General features: G+C 35.4%; 2 protein-coding genes across 4 annotated transcripts in view; one reads left to right on the top strand and one right to left on the bottom strand.

Annotated features, from left to right (window-relative positions):
• LOC127873134 (zinc finger protein 271-like) overlaps positions 1 to 9,126 on the top strand; it is a 29,140-nt gene extending 20,014 nt beyond the window's left edge. The window contains exons 7-9 of the mRNA XM_052416778.1: positions 608 to 799; positions 4,305 to 4,470; positions 5,908 to 9,126. Coding sequence (XP_052272738.1) covers positions 608 to 799; positions 4,305 to 4,470; positions 5,908 to 7,610 — 2,061 coding nt within the window. The 3' untranslated portion in view covers positions 7,611 to 9,126. The remainder of the gene's footprint in view (positions 1 to 607; positions 800 to 4,304; positions 4,471 to 5,907) is intronic.
• A 2,940-nt stretch (positions 9,127 to 12,066) lies between these two features.
• The window catches only part of LOC127873114 (dynein axonemal assembly factor 8-like), a 54,775-nt gene continuing 48,668 nt past the window's right edge, over positions 12,067 to 18,173 (bottom strand). For all 3 annotated transcript variants that reach the window (XM_052416760.1, XM_052416768.1, XM_052416770.1), the window contains one exon: positions 12,067 to 17,919. In XM_052416760.1, the coding sequence (XP_052272720.1) occupies positions 17,839 to 17,919 (81 nt within the window). In that variant the 3' untranslated portion in view covers positions 12,067 to 17,838. The remainder of the gene's footprint in view (positions 17,920 to 18,173) is intronic.

Here is an 18,173-nt window from a genome sequence, read left to right as displayed (position 1 = left end):
TTGTATTACTGGTTATGATTGTAAGAACTTTTCATTGTTTTAATGTATGTCAATATATTTAAGATATGCCTTAAATATTCCCTTAAAGGGCTTAAAATATCATATCTGGTATAATATATGACTTGAAAAAAGTTGTTTAGTTTTCATATAACAGTATATTCGGCAATAAATTTTACTGGGTACAGGTACGAGGTAACTACATTTATACTATAAATAATGCCAGTAGATTAATCATCATCATCACGTGGTAAACCCAGGAATGCAAGTCGTGCATGCAAAGTGATTTGTTTATATTTTATAAATAAAATTATCAATCTACTTTCGTTTTTTATAGTGTGTATATCGCTATGTCACCTATTTTCTCGAGGTACTTTCTATTTCACATCACAAAATTTCATTACCAAATAAACTGAAAATATGAACTTTTTTCAAGTTATGTAATATACCAGTCGTGATATTTTAATCAATATAAACTAATAATTGTTTAAAAAAATACGGTATTTTAGAACTTTTCTTTTTTCGTCATTCGTGTTTGACTGTCCCTTTAATATTCTAATACAAAAATGTTTTTCCAGTACATTCTCATATACCTTAATATTAACTGCAGGTGCCAGAAGGTGACCCACTTAAAGCTGACCATACGGTGCCAGATTGCCTTGAAATCAAAACGTCCAAAATAGCTGGAGCTGGTCTTGGAGTATTTTCCAAGGAGGGACTGGAATCCAGGGTCATGTTTGGACCGTATGGGGGAGATATCGTTGCTGACAACCAGAAGTCAGGATATTCCTGGCAGGTAAAGGTGAGGTTATGCTTAGCTTGATGCATAGATACCTTTTTTAGCTTGAATTGCAGGGATTATTTCAGTAAGTCTAAAAGTCTTGACAATAAAGAGCTGCATTTTCAACAAATTCATTAGCTATCTAGCAGTCTATAAAGGGGATTTTTTGTGTATTATGCCACCACATTGTGGGAGGCATTTAACATGGTACTTGTCAGTCTGTCCCTCAGCATGTCTGTTCACCAGGAAGCTTGTCATTTCAACTCTTAACTACTGGGTGGATCTTGTGCAAATTGTTTAATGACTTTAACTTGTAGATGATACTGAAAAAAGGTATTGGGACTAACAGGAGTATGGACAGGATTAAGGCTTTTTGTCTGTTTTATAAGTCCTGACTCATGTGTCTTCTCTGTAACTATTTGGTGAATCTTCCTCAAACTTTCAAAGATGAATGACCTAAATGCATAGATGATTGCAACAAAATGAACTTTGGCTGCAGCGAGTTTTGGCAGAATTATGGCATTTGTCTGTTTTACACATCTTTAATTGCTGGGTTGATCTAGTTCAAGTTTTCAAAGTTGAGGTATCTTTATTTTCCGGAGATAATTGTTATGAGATGTACTTTTTCTGTAACAATGTTTTGGCTGAGTTAGGGCCCTTTGTCTGGTTTTCCACTGTAGAATATATAGTTCCAAACTTAAGTCTTCAATGCCTCGTAGTGCTTGGCAGATTTTGCTCAGACTTTGAGAGCTGATTGTCCTTAGTGTGTAGATGATTGCTAAGAGAGTAATTTCAACTGCAACAGTTTTGGCTCAATTATGGCATATTTTTAACCAGGTTTTCCGAAGGAAAAAACTGGTTATTAGATTGGCGAATGCGGGCGGGCTGGCTGGCTGGCGGGCGGGCGGAACAAGCTTGTCCGGGCCATAACTATGTCGTTCATTGTCAGATTTTAAAATCATTTGGCACATTTGTTCGCCATCATTGGACGGTGTGTCGCGCGAAATAATTACGTCGATATCTCCAAGGTCAAGGTCACACTTTGAGTTCAAAGGTAAAAAATGGCCATAAATGAGCTTGTCCTGGCCATAACTATGTCATTCATTGTGAGATTTTAAAATCATTTGGCACATTTGTTCACCATCATGGGACGGTGTGTCGCACGAAAGAATCACGTCAATATCTCCAATGTCAAGGTCGCCACGACTAAAAAAATAATTTTTTTTAAAACAAACTTACAATTTGTCAAAGGGGGTTAATTTTGTTTGTTCATTTTAAAAGTTCAGTTTGAGTTTTCTCCCTTTATCAGATTTTTTTTTCACAATGAAAACCTGGTTTTGTGACAATTTTGTCCCTTGTCTATTTTTCTGTTGTAGAAATGATATTGATTTGTCCGTGTCCAAACATGTTGTTTTGCCATTAGTATCTGTGACGCATTTCAAGTTGATTTAACTATTTTGTGTTCTATATAACCATATAATCATGCTGGCATGAATAGATTTCACACATCTTGTGAAATTGATTCATTCATTATTATCCCCCCCCCCCCCCCCCTATAGGCTTAGAGATATTGTTTTGGCCTTGTCTGCCCATCCGTCTGTCTGTCCGTCTTTCCCTCCGTCCGTCCGCCACTATTGAGCTATTGTCATCACCTTGGCGTCGGCGTTGGCGTCCGGTTAAGTTTTGCGTTTAGGTCCACTTTTCTCAGAAAGTATCAATGCTATTGCATTCAAGCTTGGTACACTTACTTACTATCATGAGAGGACTGGGCAGGCAAAGTTAGATAACTCTGGCATGCAATTTGACAGAATTATGTGCCCTTTTTATACTTAGAAAATTGACAATTTTGGTTAAGTTTTGCGTTTAGGTCCACTTTTCTCAGAAAGTATCAATGCTATTGCATTCAAACTTGGTACACTTACTTACAATCATGAGGGGACTGGGCAGGCAAAGTTAGTAAACTCTGGAGTGCATTTTGACAGAATTATGTGCCCTTTTTATACTTAGAAAATTGAAAATTTTGATTAAGTTTTGTGTTTAGGTCCACTTTATTCCTACAGTATCAAAGCTATTGCTTTCATACTTGCAACACTTATTTACTATCATAAGGGGACTGTGCAGGCAAAGTTATGTAACTCTGACTGGCATTTGGACGGAATAATGGGTCCTTTATACTTAGAAAATTTGGTTAAGTTTTGTGTTTTGGTCCACTTTACCCCTAAAGTATCATAGATATTGCTTTCATACTTGGAACACTCGCAAATTATCATAAGGGTACAGTAAAAGGACAAGTTGCATAACTCTGGTTGTCATTTTTACGGAATTATGGCCCTTTTTTGACTTAGTAACTTTGAATATATGGTTAAATTTTGTGTTTCGATCCACATTACTTCTTAACTATTAAGGCTATTGCTTTCAAACTTCAAATACTTTCATGCTATCATGAGGTTCCTGTACCTGGCAAGTTGAATTTTACCTTGACCTTTGAATGACCTTGACTCTCAAGGTCAAATTATTAAATATTGCTAAAATTGCCATAACTTCTTTATTTATGATTAGATTTGATTGATACTTTGACAAAACTACTCTTACCTGACATACCACAATAGACTCCACCCAAACCATCCCCCTTGCCCTCCCCCCCCCCCCTATTTTTTTTTTTTTTTTTTAAGATCATCTCACAAATGACCACCACACTATACCCCCCCCCCACCCCCCACCCCCTTTCCCCCCCCCCCCCCCCCCGAAATTATTTTTATTGAAACTGTTTAAAAAACACAAAGATTTATTTTTATTATTTTATGTTTGAAATACCGTCCAACCATCGCACCGTAGAATCCCCCCCTCCCCCCACCCGAATCCCACCCCCCCCCCCCTAATTTTTTTTTTTTTTTTTTTTTTAAGATCATCTCACATATGACCACCACACCCTCACACTATACCCCCACACCCTACCCTTCCATTTTATTTTTTTTTCCGCATTTTTGGAAAATAATGTAATAAATGTCCTCACCCCCACACTATACACCCCTCTTCACTCCACCCCTCCCTCCTTTGTGATTGAAAATGAGAGTCCCTTCACCTTTAAAAAGAAAATAGATGAGCGGTCTGCACCCGCAAGGCGGTGCTCTTGTTTAATAACAGAGTTATGGCCCTTTGTATCTTAAAAAAAATGCTTTTTTAGCAGTGTCAATTATAACACTAATGTGTCCAGAAGCATATTGGCGGGGGATATCAATTCAACGAATTTGCTTGTTTCAAATTAGTGTGCAATTCAAGGATGTGAATTACTATACTATTTTACATGAATGAAACTTAAAAATGAAGAACAAATTACTAAGTCTGTTTGTGCTGATGAAAATAGTGTATGATAACTGCCACTATTAAGTTTAGAATTGGATTGTTTGGTATTCTAGTCTAAAAATTGAATTTGCTCTTAAAAACTAGGTGTATAAGGTATCATGTTTATTTGTGTATCCATCTTGTTTAGTTGTTGTTTTTGATGGTAAGATTCTATGCAATTCAGACCTTAAAGGAAGGCAAACCAAGCCATTTTGTGGATGCCCAGAACAAGGCCACCTCTAACTGGATGAGATACGTGAACTGTGCAATGACAGAGGCAGATCAGAACCTTGTGGCGTTTCAGTACAAAGGAGGCATCTATTACTGCACATTGAAGCCATTTTCACCAGGTATACAGGCATGAAGTATGACTAAAGATATGTGATATTCAATGAAGTTTTGTCTGATTAGAGCAGTCTCACCTTGGCAATACGGGTTCAATTCCCTGAACCAGCGAATATGAGTTTGCTTGCATGTTCCCATACAGGAAAGGTGTGGTTTTCTCCGGGTTCTCTCGAGTTTCCCCACAGTTCAAGGCAGCACCAATATTAAATACTTTGGGTATTAAATAAATAGTTGGACATTGAAGCTGTAATTCAAACTTCTCAAGTCTGAAATTTGTCTGAGATTCACTCCAGGAACTTGCATAGAGCAGCCTCAGACCTTTTAAACGTCAAGATATGAGCACGTTTTTTTCTGTCCTTCTTACTTTTGGTTCCATCGCCAATAAGTTTTTGAATGTTAAAATATATTTCCTATTATGAGCTATGTTTAACAAAATGTGTTTTGCTAACAAAGACTATTACATGCCCTAATTTTTAAGGTAATAAATATTTGTTGTCTAGGTTTTTATGACAACAAAAGAAGGTTTGCATCAAACAAAAAAGTATTGAAAGTAGAAAATGTAAATTCTTTTGAAAACATCCCTGTTTTCAGGGTGCCTTCCAGTGTTACATCGCTAGTTTATGTGGTTATAAAATCACATATTTTTTCAAAACTACTTCAAAATTTTTTCTTCCTCTTTCTAAAACTGTAAGTAATTGATGTGAGCTTTGAATTGCAGTAGAAATTTATCAAATCAATGCATGTTTATTTTTCAACAAAAGTTGGAAACGAAGAGATGTAACAAAAAATTTCTGGCCAGAAAAAAACGTGCTCACATACACAACAATGCTTCTGACTATGTCTTGTTGGATATGAGGCTATTTAATTTGTGAACAAATAAACAAATAATTGGACTGTGCTCTGTGAAAACGAGGTTTAATGCATGTGCGTAAAGTGTCGTCCCAGACAACACTTTCCGCTTTAAGATAATTTTCATTAAAAAATAGTATGCTGTTAGCAAAAATCCAGTTTAGGCGGAAAGTGTCGTCCCTGATAAGCCTGTGCAAACTGCACAGGCTAATCTGGTATGACACTTTACGCACATGCATTAAACCCCTTTTTACAGATTGAGGCTCTATTGTTTGTTTTTACACCTTGCCTTTCTAGTCTACCATTTCATTTAAAACATTAAAAAAATTACAAATAGCAAAAAAACATAAATAACTATAAAAAAAATGCTTGACTTAAAACCTGTCCTTCATTTCAGTCTTAGAATCAAAACTATAGAATATGTTGAGATAATTAACAATTACTAATAATTTAATGTAATAAAATTAAAGCACATGTTCGTTTCCAGAAATAAATGTGTGGTGTAATTCACATTTGTGACAATGTCTATTTAAGGTATTAATTGTTTCTATGACATTTAAAAGAAAAACTTGTTCATATTTCTATTGCTACAGGAGAGGAACTATTGGTCTGGTACGGAGATGAATTCGCCAGAGAACTTGGCCTCATCAGAGACAGAAACATATGCAGTTATTATTGTGAGGAGTGTGATTTTGCGTGTAAACAAAGTGGTGATTTGAAGAGACACATAAGGATACATACAAGAGAAAGACCGTACAAGTGTGAGGAGTGTGATTTTGCGTGTAAACAAAGTGATCGTTTGAAGAGACACATGAGGATACATACAGGAGAAAGACCGTACAAGTGTGAGGAGTGTGATTTTGCGTGTAAACAAAGTGGTCATTTGAAGATACACATGAGGATACATACAGAAGAAAGACCGTACAAGTGTGAGGAGTGTGATTTTTCGTGTAAACAAAGTGGCGATTTGAAGAGACACATGAGGATACATACAGGAGAAAGACCGTACAAGTGTGAGGTGTGTGATTTTGCGTGTAAACAAAGTGGTAACTTGAAGACACACATGATGATACATACAGGAGAAAGACCGTACAAGTGTGAAGTGTGTGATTTTGCGTGTAATAAAAGTGATTATTTGAAGATACACATGAGGATACATACAGGAGAAAGACCGTACAAGTGTGAGCAGTGTGATTTTGCGTGTAAAAAAAGTGATCATTTGAAGATACACATGAGGATACATACAGGAGAAAGACCGTACAAGTGTGAGGAGTGTGATTATGCATGTAAACAAAGTGGCGATTTGAAGATACACATGATGAGGATACATACATTAGAGAGACCATACAACTGTGGGGTGTGTGATTTTGCGTGTCAACAAAGTGGTGATTTGAAGAGACACATGATGAGGATACATACAGGAGAAAGACCGTACAAGTGTGAGGTGTGTGATTTTGCGTGTAAACAAAGTGGTCATTTGAAGAGACACATGATGATTCATACAGGAGAAAGACCGTACAAGTGTGAGAAGTGTGATTTTGCGTGTAAACAAAGTGGTGATTTGAAGAGACACATGATGAGGATACATACAGGAGAAAGACCGTACAAGTGTGAGGTGTGTGATTTTGCGTGTAAACAAAGTGGTCATTTGAAGAGACACATGATGATACATACAGGAGAAAGACCGTACAAGTGTGAGGAGTGTGATTATGCATGTAAACAAAGTGGCGATTTGAAGATACACATGATGAGGATACATACATTAGAGAGACCATACAAGTGTGAGGAGTGTGATTATGCATGTAAACAAAGTGGTGATTTGAAGAGACACATGATGAGGATACATACATTAGAGAGACCATACAAGTGTGGGGTGTGTGATTTTGCGTGTAAACAAAGTGGTGATTTGAAGATACACATGATGATACATACAGGAGAAAGACCGTACAAGTGTGAGGAGTGTGATTATGCATGTAAACAAAGTGGCGATTTGAAGATACACATGAGGATACATACAGGAGAAAGACCGTACAAGTGTGAGCAGTGTGATTTTGCGTGTAAAAAAAGTGATCATTTGAAGATACACATGAGGATACATACAGGAGAAAGACCGTACAAGTGTGAGGAGTGTGATTATGCATGTAAACAAAGTGGTGATTTGAAGAGACACATGATGAGGATACATACATTAGAGAGACCATACAAGTGTGGGGTGTGTGATTTCGCGTGTAAACAAAGTGGTGATTTAAAGAGACACATGAGGATACATACAGAAGAAAGACCGTACAAGTGTTAGGTGTTTGATTATGCATGTAACGATAGTGGTAACTTGAAGAGACACATGAGGATACATACATTAGAAAGACCATACAAGTGTGGGGTGTGTGATTTTGCGTGTCAACAAAGTAGGTCATTGAAGACACACATGATGATACATACTGGCGAGTGACCGTACAAGTGTTAGGTGTGTGGTTATGCATGTATCCAGAATGATTGCATGAAGAAACACACAAAGAAACATATTTGGTTGTACCAAAGTGACCATAGTGATAATTTGAAGAAACGCATGAGGATACATACGGGAGGTGTGTGGCTATCCATGTATCTTTGGGAGGAAGATGTTAAAAAGTTTTATGCGTGTGGTTATCCATGTATCTTAGGGAGGAAGACTTTAAATAGTGTTAGGTGTGTGGTTATCCATGTATCCATGGGAGGAAGACTTACAAAAGTGTTAGTTGTGTGGTTATCCATGGAATTAAGACTCTAAAGGTTGTTAGGTGTGTGGTTATCCATGTCCCTTGAAAACTTGAAGCGCACACGAGGATAAACAAGAATATAAGAGAAGCAAGAGCTTAATCATTAACATATAACAAAATCTCTGAAACCAGTAGAGACCAAGTGACGTACGTTATTTTACATGACTTTATGACACAATAAATCATTGCTTTGTTAGAGCTGCATTCAATCTAAATTTGTATTTACTTGTCCATTGTTTTTTACAATTTAATATGAACAGTGACTGATGCGCACACATCTCCTTACCTGCTTTGCCCATCTTCAATTTTAAAATCTCTGTCGCATAATTCACTATACACTTCACTTTGGAAAAATGGCGTACTGTTGTTCATATATCACATGAGTTTCATACAATGTAATTTGCATTTAAAAAGATACTTTTTATGCCCCCTGTAGGGTGGCATATAGCAGTTGAACTGTCCGTCAGTCAGTATGTCAGTCTGTCCGTCCGTCCGAAAAAACTTTAACATTGGCCATAACTTTTTCACTATTGAAGATAGCAACTTGATATTTGGCATGCATGTGTATCTCATGGAGCTGAACATTTTGAGTGGGGAAAGGTGAAGGTCAAGGTCATCCTTCAAGGTCAAATGTCAAATATATGGCGTCTGTCCGAAAACTTTAACATTGGCCATCACTTTTTCAATATTGAATATAGCAACTTGATATTTGGCATGCATGTGTATCTCATGAAGCTGCACATTTTGAGTGGTGGAAGTTCAAGGTCAAGGTCATCCTTCAAGGTCAAAGGTAAAAAAAATCAAATTCAAAGCAGCATTCTCATGAAGCTGCACATTTTGAGTGGTGGGGAATTCAAGGTCAAAGGTCAAAAAAAAATATATAAAAAATCAAAGTGGCGCAATAGGGGGCATTGTGTTTCTGACGAACACATCTCTTGTTTATATTATTTAGATAAAGAGCTTTTATTATCATTGAGAGCAGATGGCGGAGTACTTAAATTTTGGTTAGTTTAAACTCGCTTCCGTTTATAGGGGTTTGCATAACAAAAGCATTGCCTTTCAATAATCAGGGGTGTCAATTGGCCTAAATCTTAAATCCTGAAAATCACCCTAGAATTTGGGGGACAGAGTCAAAAGAGTTTTAATTATTAATTAAATTATCTTTCCTTTGTAAACAAAATGCCAAAGGTCAATAAGTTGTGTTGAAGATGACATTTTGTGACAAGAATGCTTAAAATAACCAAATCAATCCTCTGTTTTATATCAAAATCAAAATTTTTTCTTGAGGGCTTAAATCCTGAATTCAGGAATAATCCTGAAAATTGACACCTCTGAATAATAGGTGTTTTGTTGATTACTTGAATGTCATTTATGACATTTAGATAATTGCCTTGTTCATTCTTACCTTTTTCAAGGTTTGCTAAATATTTGTTCAAGTTTTTTTTCATTGTGTTCTACGTGTTATACTCACGCTCTTAGGATTATTCCATCAAGATGTTTATGGTTAATGTCTTTTTACACTTGCTTTGAATGATTTCACTTTTCATAATGGTTTTGCCGATGGTATTTGTGTTATGTAATTGTCTATCAAATGTGTCAAGATCATATAGTGTTTTTCTTCTTTTGCATGTTTTTTTACGTATAAATTTAAATGAGGCGTTTATTCTTGTTAATGTAATATTGTGTAAGTTACCTTTTAAAATCTCCAATAAAGTACTTTGGTTTGCAACCGTGCATTTTGTCTCATGTTTTATTTGAGCTCGATAGTGTGCAGGGCTCAACATTAACGGTTGTCCTATTGCCCCTGGCAAAGAAAAGTTGGGTCCGGGCAAGTTACTTTATAATCTAGTTGTCCGCCTGGGCAAGTGCAAAAAAGACCAAAGCATTTAATTTAAACTTTAATTAGACTTTTATTGCTGTAATCATTTTGTTAAATGTGCAAAAATAAAAAAAGGTTTTGTGGTGTATCATTTTGATCTTTATTAAAACATATAAGGTTAACAGTTAATGTGATATTTCATGTTTGGGCAAATGCCTTACGTTCAGGGTAAGTAGATTTTCTAAGTACATGTACTTGCCCGGCAGGGAAAGTTGGTTTTTAGGTTAATGATGAGCCCTGGTGTGCATATAATACAATGCACATTTATAAATACTTATGTTCCGTAGTACTGGTAAACCAGCTAGCCCAGGAAAAAAAGTGTTGAGTTTGTGAACAAACCATGATATGAATGAAATACTTTTTGAAAACGGCCATAAAACAAGTAAACAAAACAACAAACACTGTTTGAGGACCTCGTGTGATCTGCTACTCCTCATTCAAATCATTATGATCACCTTGACATACTAGTTTGCAAAAAGTTACCAAAAGTGTCCATATGCCAAATATGCATGCTCCAGCTACCAATCTATTCCACGCAATTTAACAGGCCAGGCAAATTATAGTACAAACTGACCCAGAAGTTTTTAGGGGCCATGACAGCTAGTGTTATTTAACATTTTTTTCCCAACTTATGTGAGTTTCCTAAATAAATAAGGTAGGAGTTCTGGGACACACTCAGGGTCTTACATAATGCAGCCTTATGGGCGGAAGAACCTCATAAAATTGATTCACACACTTTCAACTCATTTTTGGCGAATTACACTTGCATACTGTTTATATGTGTACTTATTATATTACCTTTTATTGCATGCATGCTGTCATATATATTTTAAGAGACTTTTTAACATGGCTAAAAGACAATTTAAAAAGATACGTCATGGATTCAAAAACAACTATATGTATTATATTCAAACAAGCAAAATAACACACCTGACTAAAACATATGTTAAGAATATTTGTTCTTTTATTGATAAGTCATAAATCAAAATCGGAAATATCATTAAAAAAGCATGTGTTATGTGTTATTCTTTACATTTGCATTTATAATTGGGCACACAAGTGTTTAATGGACAAACAACCATTCAACCATTCAATATCAAAACCTGCCTTTTGTAATGGAAGCACGTTATCTATTCATTTTAGTGGTCCCAGGTTCAGGCTTAAGGGCAGGCACATGTTTTAATTCTATCGTTTTTACTTGTTAGCTCACCTGAGCACGTGGTCATGGTGAGCTTTTGTGATCGCCTTTTATTCGTTGTGCAGCGTCAACATTTGCCTTGTTAACTCTATAGAGGCCACATTAATTGTCCAATCTTCATGAAATATCTTGAATGAGTTCGAAAATGGTTAGGTTTGCTTGAAAAACATGGCTGCCAAGGGGCGGGGCATTTTTCCTTATAAGGCTAAATATGGCTATAGTAAAATCTTGTTAACACTCTAGAGGCCACGTTTATTGTCTGATCTTAATGAAACTTGGTGAGAACATTCATGCCAATAAATTATTTGACGAATTCAAAAATGATGCCGGTTGGTTAAAAAACATGACCGCCAGGGGGCGGGGCATTTTTCCTTATATTGGGGCCCCGGCTACACTAGACATGGGTCCGCGACTGCACTTATATTGGGACCATGGCTAAAATAGACATGCGTCTGCGATTGCAAATATATTGAAACCACGGCTGCTATAGACATTGGTCTGTGGTTGCAATTATATTCTCCATTGGGAGCTCAATAAGATATGGAAAGCGACTTCAATAGACATTAAGCCACGGCAGAAAGTGGAATGGGGAAGCGGCCTTGAACAAGAAACTAACATACATGTCGGAAATCGGCGGATTACTGTTTTCACGGTTATTGAATACGGGAAAAGTTTAACTGTATTTCAATCTCATACAAGTGTTTAAATGGTTTATACAATAGATCAATAACCATAGGACAGAATATATACAAACCTTCGATGCCTTGAGACCGAAGAACCTCGTGAAGAATTATTGGCAACGTCCTTTTACCTGGAGTATCTATCCGTTCTATGCACATTGTATAAAGAGACACACTTTTATAAGAAAAGCCAAAACATTTGCAATAAAAAAAAATTGCGATTCAACAGAAAACATCAGTCATTCATAAACTTTTATTTCTTAAAGTAAAACTCATAATGCAAGATTAATTATCACAAAACAAGTGGACAGTGCAATGAACAGTAAACAAGCTGTTAACAGATACAACAGATCAGGTAGAGTACACAGCAATATGAAAGCCAACATATAACATGGCAAAATAATACAATAAAATTTAGAAACAAAATCAATTTACATACGACTGTAGATTTTGAAATACAAAAAATGTTCAATACATTTGGGGACATCATGCATAAAAAAAGTTGAAATCCGGTCTACTCTTCTTTTGAAAAACCATTCTCATTATTAGGTACAAGGTTGATCCATTTTATGGACTAATGGTAACTTTGATAAGTTAATAAGAGTAGATACGGTATGCAATTTTAACTATTTTCAGCGATGCTTGTACATGGAAATTTATAGGGTTTTGAAAACCGTAAACCTAAATCTCATTCGGGACCGTAAACCTAAATCTCATTCGGGATCAGTAAATAAATCCATTTAACAGCAGTAAAAAAATAGCATACAAACTTTATTAAACGTGCATAAGGTATAGGTTTTAAATACATAAATAAATATGCAATAAAATAAATAGTTGGACGGAGTTTAAAAGTAAACACAGTTCAAGGATTACACAGTACAGTTAGTGTTTTTTTTTTACTTCTGAGAAGATGAATTTAAACAAAAAACTCAGAACGCATTAAACTAAACTGCATTACTGGCACCAGAAATTCAGTGCAAAACCACACACTATTAACATAACTAACATAACTGTTATATCATATTGATCAATGCCAGCACACATATAAATTATAAGAGTGTATGTACATCTTTTACACGTTTTTTTATCAATTGTAAAGAATATTGTGAAACCAAACATATATGTGGTTAATTTTGCTTGTGATAACCACACAATAATCAGGTAACAAGTGTTTTACCCATTTACATTCATAAACAATAATATATCAATACACACATGGAAAAATGCAATAATCTTTAAGATAAAAATAAATAAACATCAGCAATATTAAACATACACAACTGAACTAGTTTAAAGTCAAATTAACTTTACTTATGAAAGAACATGAACAAACAGAGACCTTGTTCTTTGACTTATTGTTTTAAGCTTAACAAACAATATGAATATAGAAACCTTATCAAAAGAATCAAACTTCCAATTTGTCATTTCACATATCTGGTTATTTAATGGAAATGTTAAAAAGTTGAAACAATTTAACAAGGCATATACAAGGCACATACATTGGTACAATATAGTATAAACAAGACTATTGCCAAGCAATTATGTCCCCTACCGACTCCACCATTGTCAGAATTATTATTTTGTTGCCATAGCAACCAGCATTTTTGATGTAGGAACAAAATGAAATGATGTGCATAATGTCCACATTGCCATCAATTTGTGTTTCAAGTTTCATGAAAAAATATTAAAAACTTTAAAAGTTATCGCAGGATCCAGAAAAGTGTGACAGACTCACAGACTCACGGACGGACACACAAAGCGCAAACCATAAGACCCCTCTGGTGAAACCGGTAGGGGACAATTAAAACCCTCACATTTTCTCAATTACACAGCAGAGTGATGGTCTGCTATTTCATTCTTAAATAAGGCTTCATCTTTGCTTACACACTATTAAAACAGTACAGTGAATACAAAAATACTGATTATCAGAGTTCAATGTATAATTTACTCTCTTAACAATTCAAAACATATGATGGTTTTCTTACAAGCAAAAATACAAGGCATTCAAGGGTTTTACAAAGTCAATATAAACTGAGCAAAACTTTCAATGGCAAATGAAGTAATATTAATAAGATGCAAACTAATGTTAGCAAATTTTTTTTTAAAGTAAGTAGAGACGAGACAACGCCATGTAGACAGGTTTTTAAACATTTTACCAATTGACATGACGCCGCCTGTCAATCAAGTTCTTATCTAAGAACTGATCTACCAATCAGCGATCGATTAATCGGGCTTTAGTTAGCAACGAACTGTCCACCATTTTCTAGACAAGCTATGTATAGGTTCACTTTTACTTTAGCGAGTTTCTTTTGTTTTCCTCTTTAAAAAAGTAGATTAAAAATGGTTAAACTGTGTCGATGGGGACAATGTAACTCAGACAATCGATATCCTGAAAGATTAGTTGGTGACATTTAATTTATATCGTTTCCAAAGCCGAAAAGAGATCTTGAGAAGTGTTAGAGATGTATAAATGCATGCTGTCGTCACCACGAACAACTGAACATCAAAACTGTCAAAGACAATTATAATATATTTTTATTGGATATACTAGCAGATTTAAATAGTTTATGTTATCGATCTGATTATCACATAATATTTAACGTTTAAAAAAAAAAGTTATATCAGTTACTAGGTCATTAATATACAGAAGCGAGGTTTATCTGCATTACTTAAAGAGAAATAAATCCAAGCATGAAGCCTAATTTGTGCTGTGTTTATTACTCTGATTGTAATGCACTTTATTGCCATTATACATGTTATTAGAAGGTACATGTTATTAGAAGGTGACAAGTGATATATTATATTAATAACGGTATCTACACATGTGCAGAAATGTGATGACACCAATGAACGCTTTTAATCCACCTTTGAGATCGAATGCCTAGTTCTCATTTTTATCAACGAGTTGCTTTTGATTTGTTCGGAAAAAAGTGAAAATTAAATAAGGAAAAAACGTTGTGAATAGGTTTTATGTAACTCTGACATTCGGTATCCATAAGTTAGATTAATTAAATATATACCATTTCAAACGCGGAAATGCGGTCTTGACAAGAGCAAGTGGAAGCTTCAATGTGTAGAAATACCGAGATCACCCTTTTGGAGCATTTATTTATTTAAAAAACTGGAAATGTTATGTTTGAAATAACTACGCATTATTAAGTATGTATTATATCACGTGTGCTTGTAGAATAATAGAGAAGATTGGTACCAACTTTGCGTAACTTAACGCAATCCCCGTTATAAATCAAGTTTTGTGTGAGTCAGAAACAAGTGAAAACGATTATATGTTTCTATTTTAATAGAATCGAAGCGATAAATGCCACATAATAAGATTTATTATTACTGATATAATTAATAAATGCCAAACTTGGGAGAAGTCGGTACCTGCGCCAGCGTCTGATACAGGTAGCTTTACTGAATTCCCCTTCATACAGCGCTACTTTATATATGACAATGACCAAACTTATTGTGCTGTCTTTCAATTATAGTGATTGATAAATGTCCCATAAGCAATGCTTAATATTATTAATATCACTTTTATACGTAATAACATTTGGGATTTTGGTACACACTGTGTCAGAAAGCGTGTAAAACTTCACCGAAATCCCAGTTCAAAGCGCTATTTCGTGTCAAATACACGAGTGGAAATGTTTCGTAAATAACATGGGTAAATGCCGTTGAAGAAGTGTTAATTTATTGCTAATAACAACATCACACGTAATAACAGGTTCGATTTCGGTCAGCACGCAAGCGTTTGAGAGCGTTGTTCATGTACCAAAAAACCCGTTATAATTAGCTGATGTTCTCTATAAACGTATATTTTTTGGATTCGCAGAATAACTAAATGACACAAACCCCTTATACAAGTGTCATATGGTGTCAAAAAAGTCCATAAAAATAATCCAGAATATCGCATTAATCTACATGCATCATAAAGGCAATGAAGCCATTTTGGTGTTAGCTTGTCTAGGTTTGCTACCCGCTGAGCCACGTGATTAAGTGGGCGGAGCGATCATAGATAAGGCGTCATGTCAATTAATTAAAATCAATTATCCTGCCTGCGCATACGAAAACTAGGTATGCATGTAAACTCCATCAACACACAAATTCAACACAATACCTCCATCTTAACTAAAAATACTGAACAGCAGCGCGTTGAATATGTTATGAATCAACAAGACAATTGTCAAGCAATATAAGTCCCCTACCGGCTCCACCATTGTCAGAAATTCCACCATTTTCAGATTTAAAAAATATATATATTTGTTGCCATAGCAACCAGAATTTTTGATGTAGTTACATAATGAAATGACATGCATAATGTCCATATTGCCATCTATCCGTGTTTCAAGTTTCATGAAAAAATAATAAGAACTTTAAAAGTTATCGCAGGATCCAGAAAACCACCATTTCAGCAGTATTTTTAGTCTATTTGTTTCCATAGCAACCATAATTTTTGACGTAGGAAAGAAATAAAATGACGTGCATAATGTCCATATTGACATCTATCCATGTTCCAAGTTTCATGAAAAAATGTTACGAACTTTTAAAGTTATCGCAGGATCCAGAAAAGTGTGACGCGCGGACGGACGGACGGACTGACAGACGGAGCGCATGCAAACCGGTAGGGGACTAATAACCATGACCAGAAGGCCCCAATGCAATCCCAAATTAGGTTTGCATGTAAGCAACATACAAACACAATGAGCACAAAATCTCCATCCTTCCTCAAGATATTGAATAGAAACTGTTTGCCAATTTTAGTTTGTTTTTTGTTTGTTTTGTTTGATGTTGTTAATGCTCCTTTTTACCATACTTGAATTACAGGTTAGGGAGAAAGGATTTCACGAACTCAGAACAATCCACACACAAGATATTTGTAGGGCCTGGGGTTTGAACCTGCCATCTTCAGATTTGTAGTCCAGCCCTCTACCAGCTGAGCTTGCCAGCCCAGTCTATTTTAAGAATAGTGGCCTTGACTTGACTGGCCCTAAATGCGAACCCAACCTATACCTGCATGAAGGCTATTTACACACAAAATGTCATAACAGCATCTTCATCCTAACTCAACCTATTAAGCAGAAAGGGTCTTTCTGTTGTTTTGAGTAACACTGACCTTACCACAACCCCACTGCCACTTAATGAAGTCTTCAAAATATTTCCATCTTACACTCAAGCTATCCAGCAGCACTGTTTTCTATATTTAGCAGCAGTGATGTTGACCCAACTTGCCCAAAATGTTTGGACAATGAAATTAATAATCATATTTTTTGGCTCAGATCTGATATAACAACTTAACCATATAGCCTGATATGCATCCATGTATTTAGTTGCTATCTGCAGTACCTTACAATAACAATTAAGATAATCTATGAAAACCTGCAGTGGCTGTCTACATATCACAAACATTTGTAATATCAATCATACAAAAGCATGATAATTTTTTGTATTAGCAATATAACTTATGGGCATCTCAAAAATACAAACAATTTGCATCAAAATATAGGCACAACTGCAACTTTGAAGCACCAACGTAAATCTAAACAATGTTTAAAACATTGACAACATACAGCACAGGGCCTCAATGAAAGTGAAATAATAAGCTTACACTTCAGGATTGGTAATTAAATTACTTGCTAGTCATAAGGTAAGAGCCAAGACATATTCCAAAATAACTTTATGTCTATAAATATTTTGAAATTAATAAGCCGTTTTCAATTTATTGGTATCTTTTAACATGTTGTCTCACTTTTAACAAACCAGCATCAAACACAAGATGCCACTCAAATACCAAAGCTTTGTATAAAGCACTATTGATTTTATAAAAAAAAAGTTATTTTTGGTTAACCTCATAACGCACAGAAGACCTAACATACAAACAAATGAGCTGGGTCAATGAACATTGAGCAACACTGACTTAACAGCCTTACAAGGAGTCTCTTTATGTTGTCAATTGTGACATGAACAATTATAAGTGATGAGGAAACCTCTTTGTTCACCGTTTTCTGTGTTCAGGTTTGAGCTAAGGGTATTATCTGTGCCTGGCTGTCCGGTGTCAGCCGATTGAAGAAGAACCTTAAAGCATCACTGGCCTGAAACATCCAACATTCCTGTACTGCATTACAAGCTTTTTGCAAACAAGGTAAACAATAAATTAAGTATTGACAAAGTGTTTTTAACTGTTCTCTACAAACATTTGAGCCCTGCTCTGTGAAAAGGGGGTTTAATGCATATGCATAAAGTGTCATCCCAGATTAGCCTGTGTAGTCCGCATTGGCTAATCAGGGACAACATTTTGAGCTTTTATGATATTTTTTGTTTAAAGAAAGTCTCTTCTTAGCAAATA

This window comes from Dreissena polymorpha, chromosome 1 (genome assembly GCF_020536995.1).
Source record: "Dreissena polymorpha isolate Duluth1 chromosome 1, UMN_Dpol_1.0, whole genome shotgun sequence".
Lineage (NCBI taxonomy): Eukaryota > Metazoa > Mollusca > Bivalvia > Myida > Dreissenidae > Dreissena > Dreissena polymorpha.
Note: the sequence above shows the minus strand (reverse complement) of the source record. Positions and strands in the feature narration are given on the sequence as shown.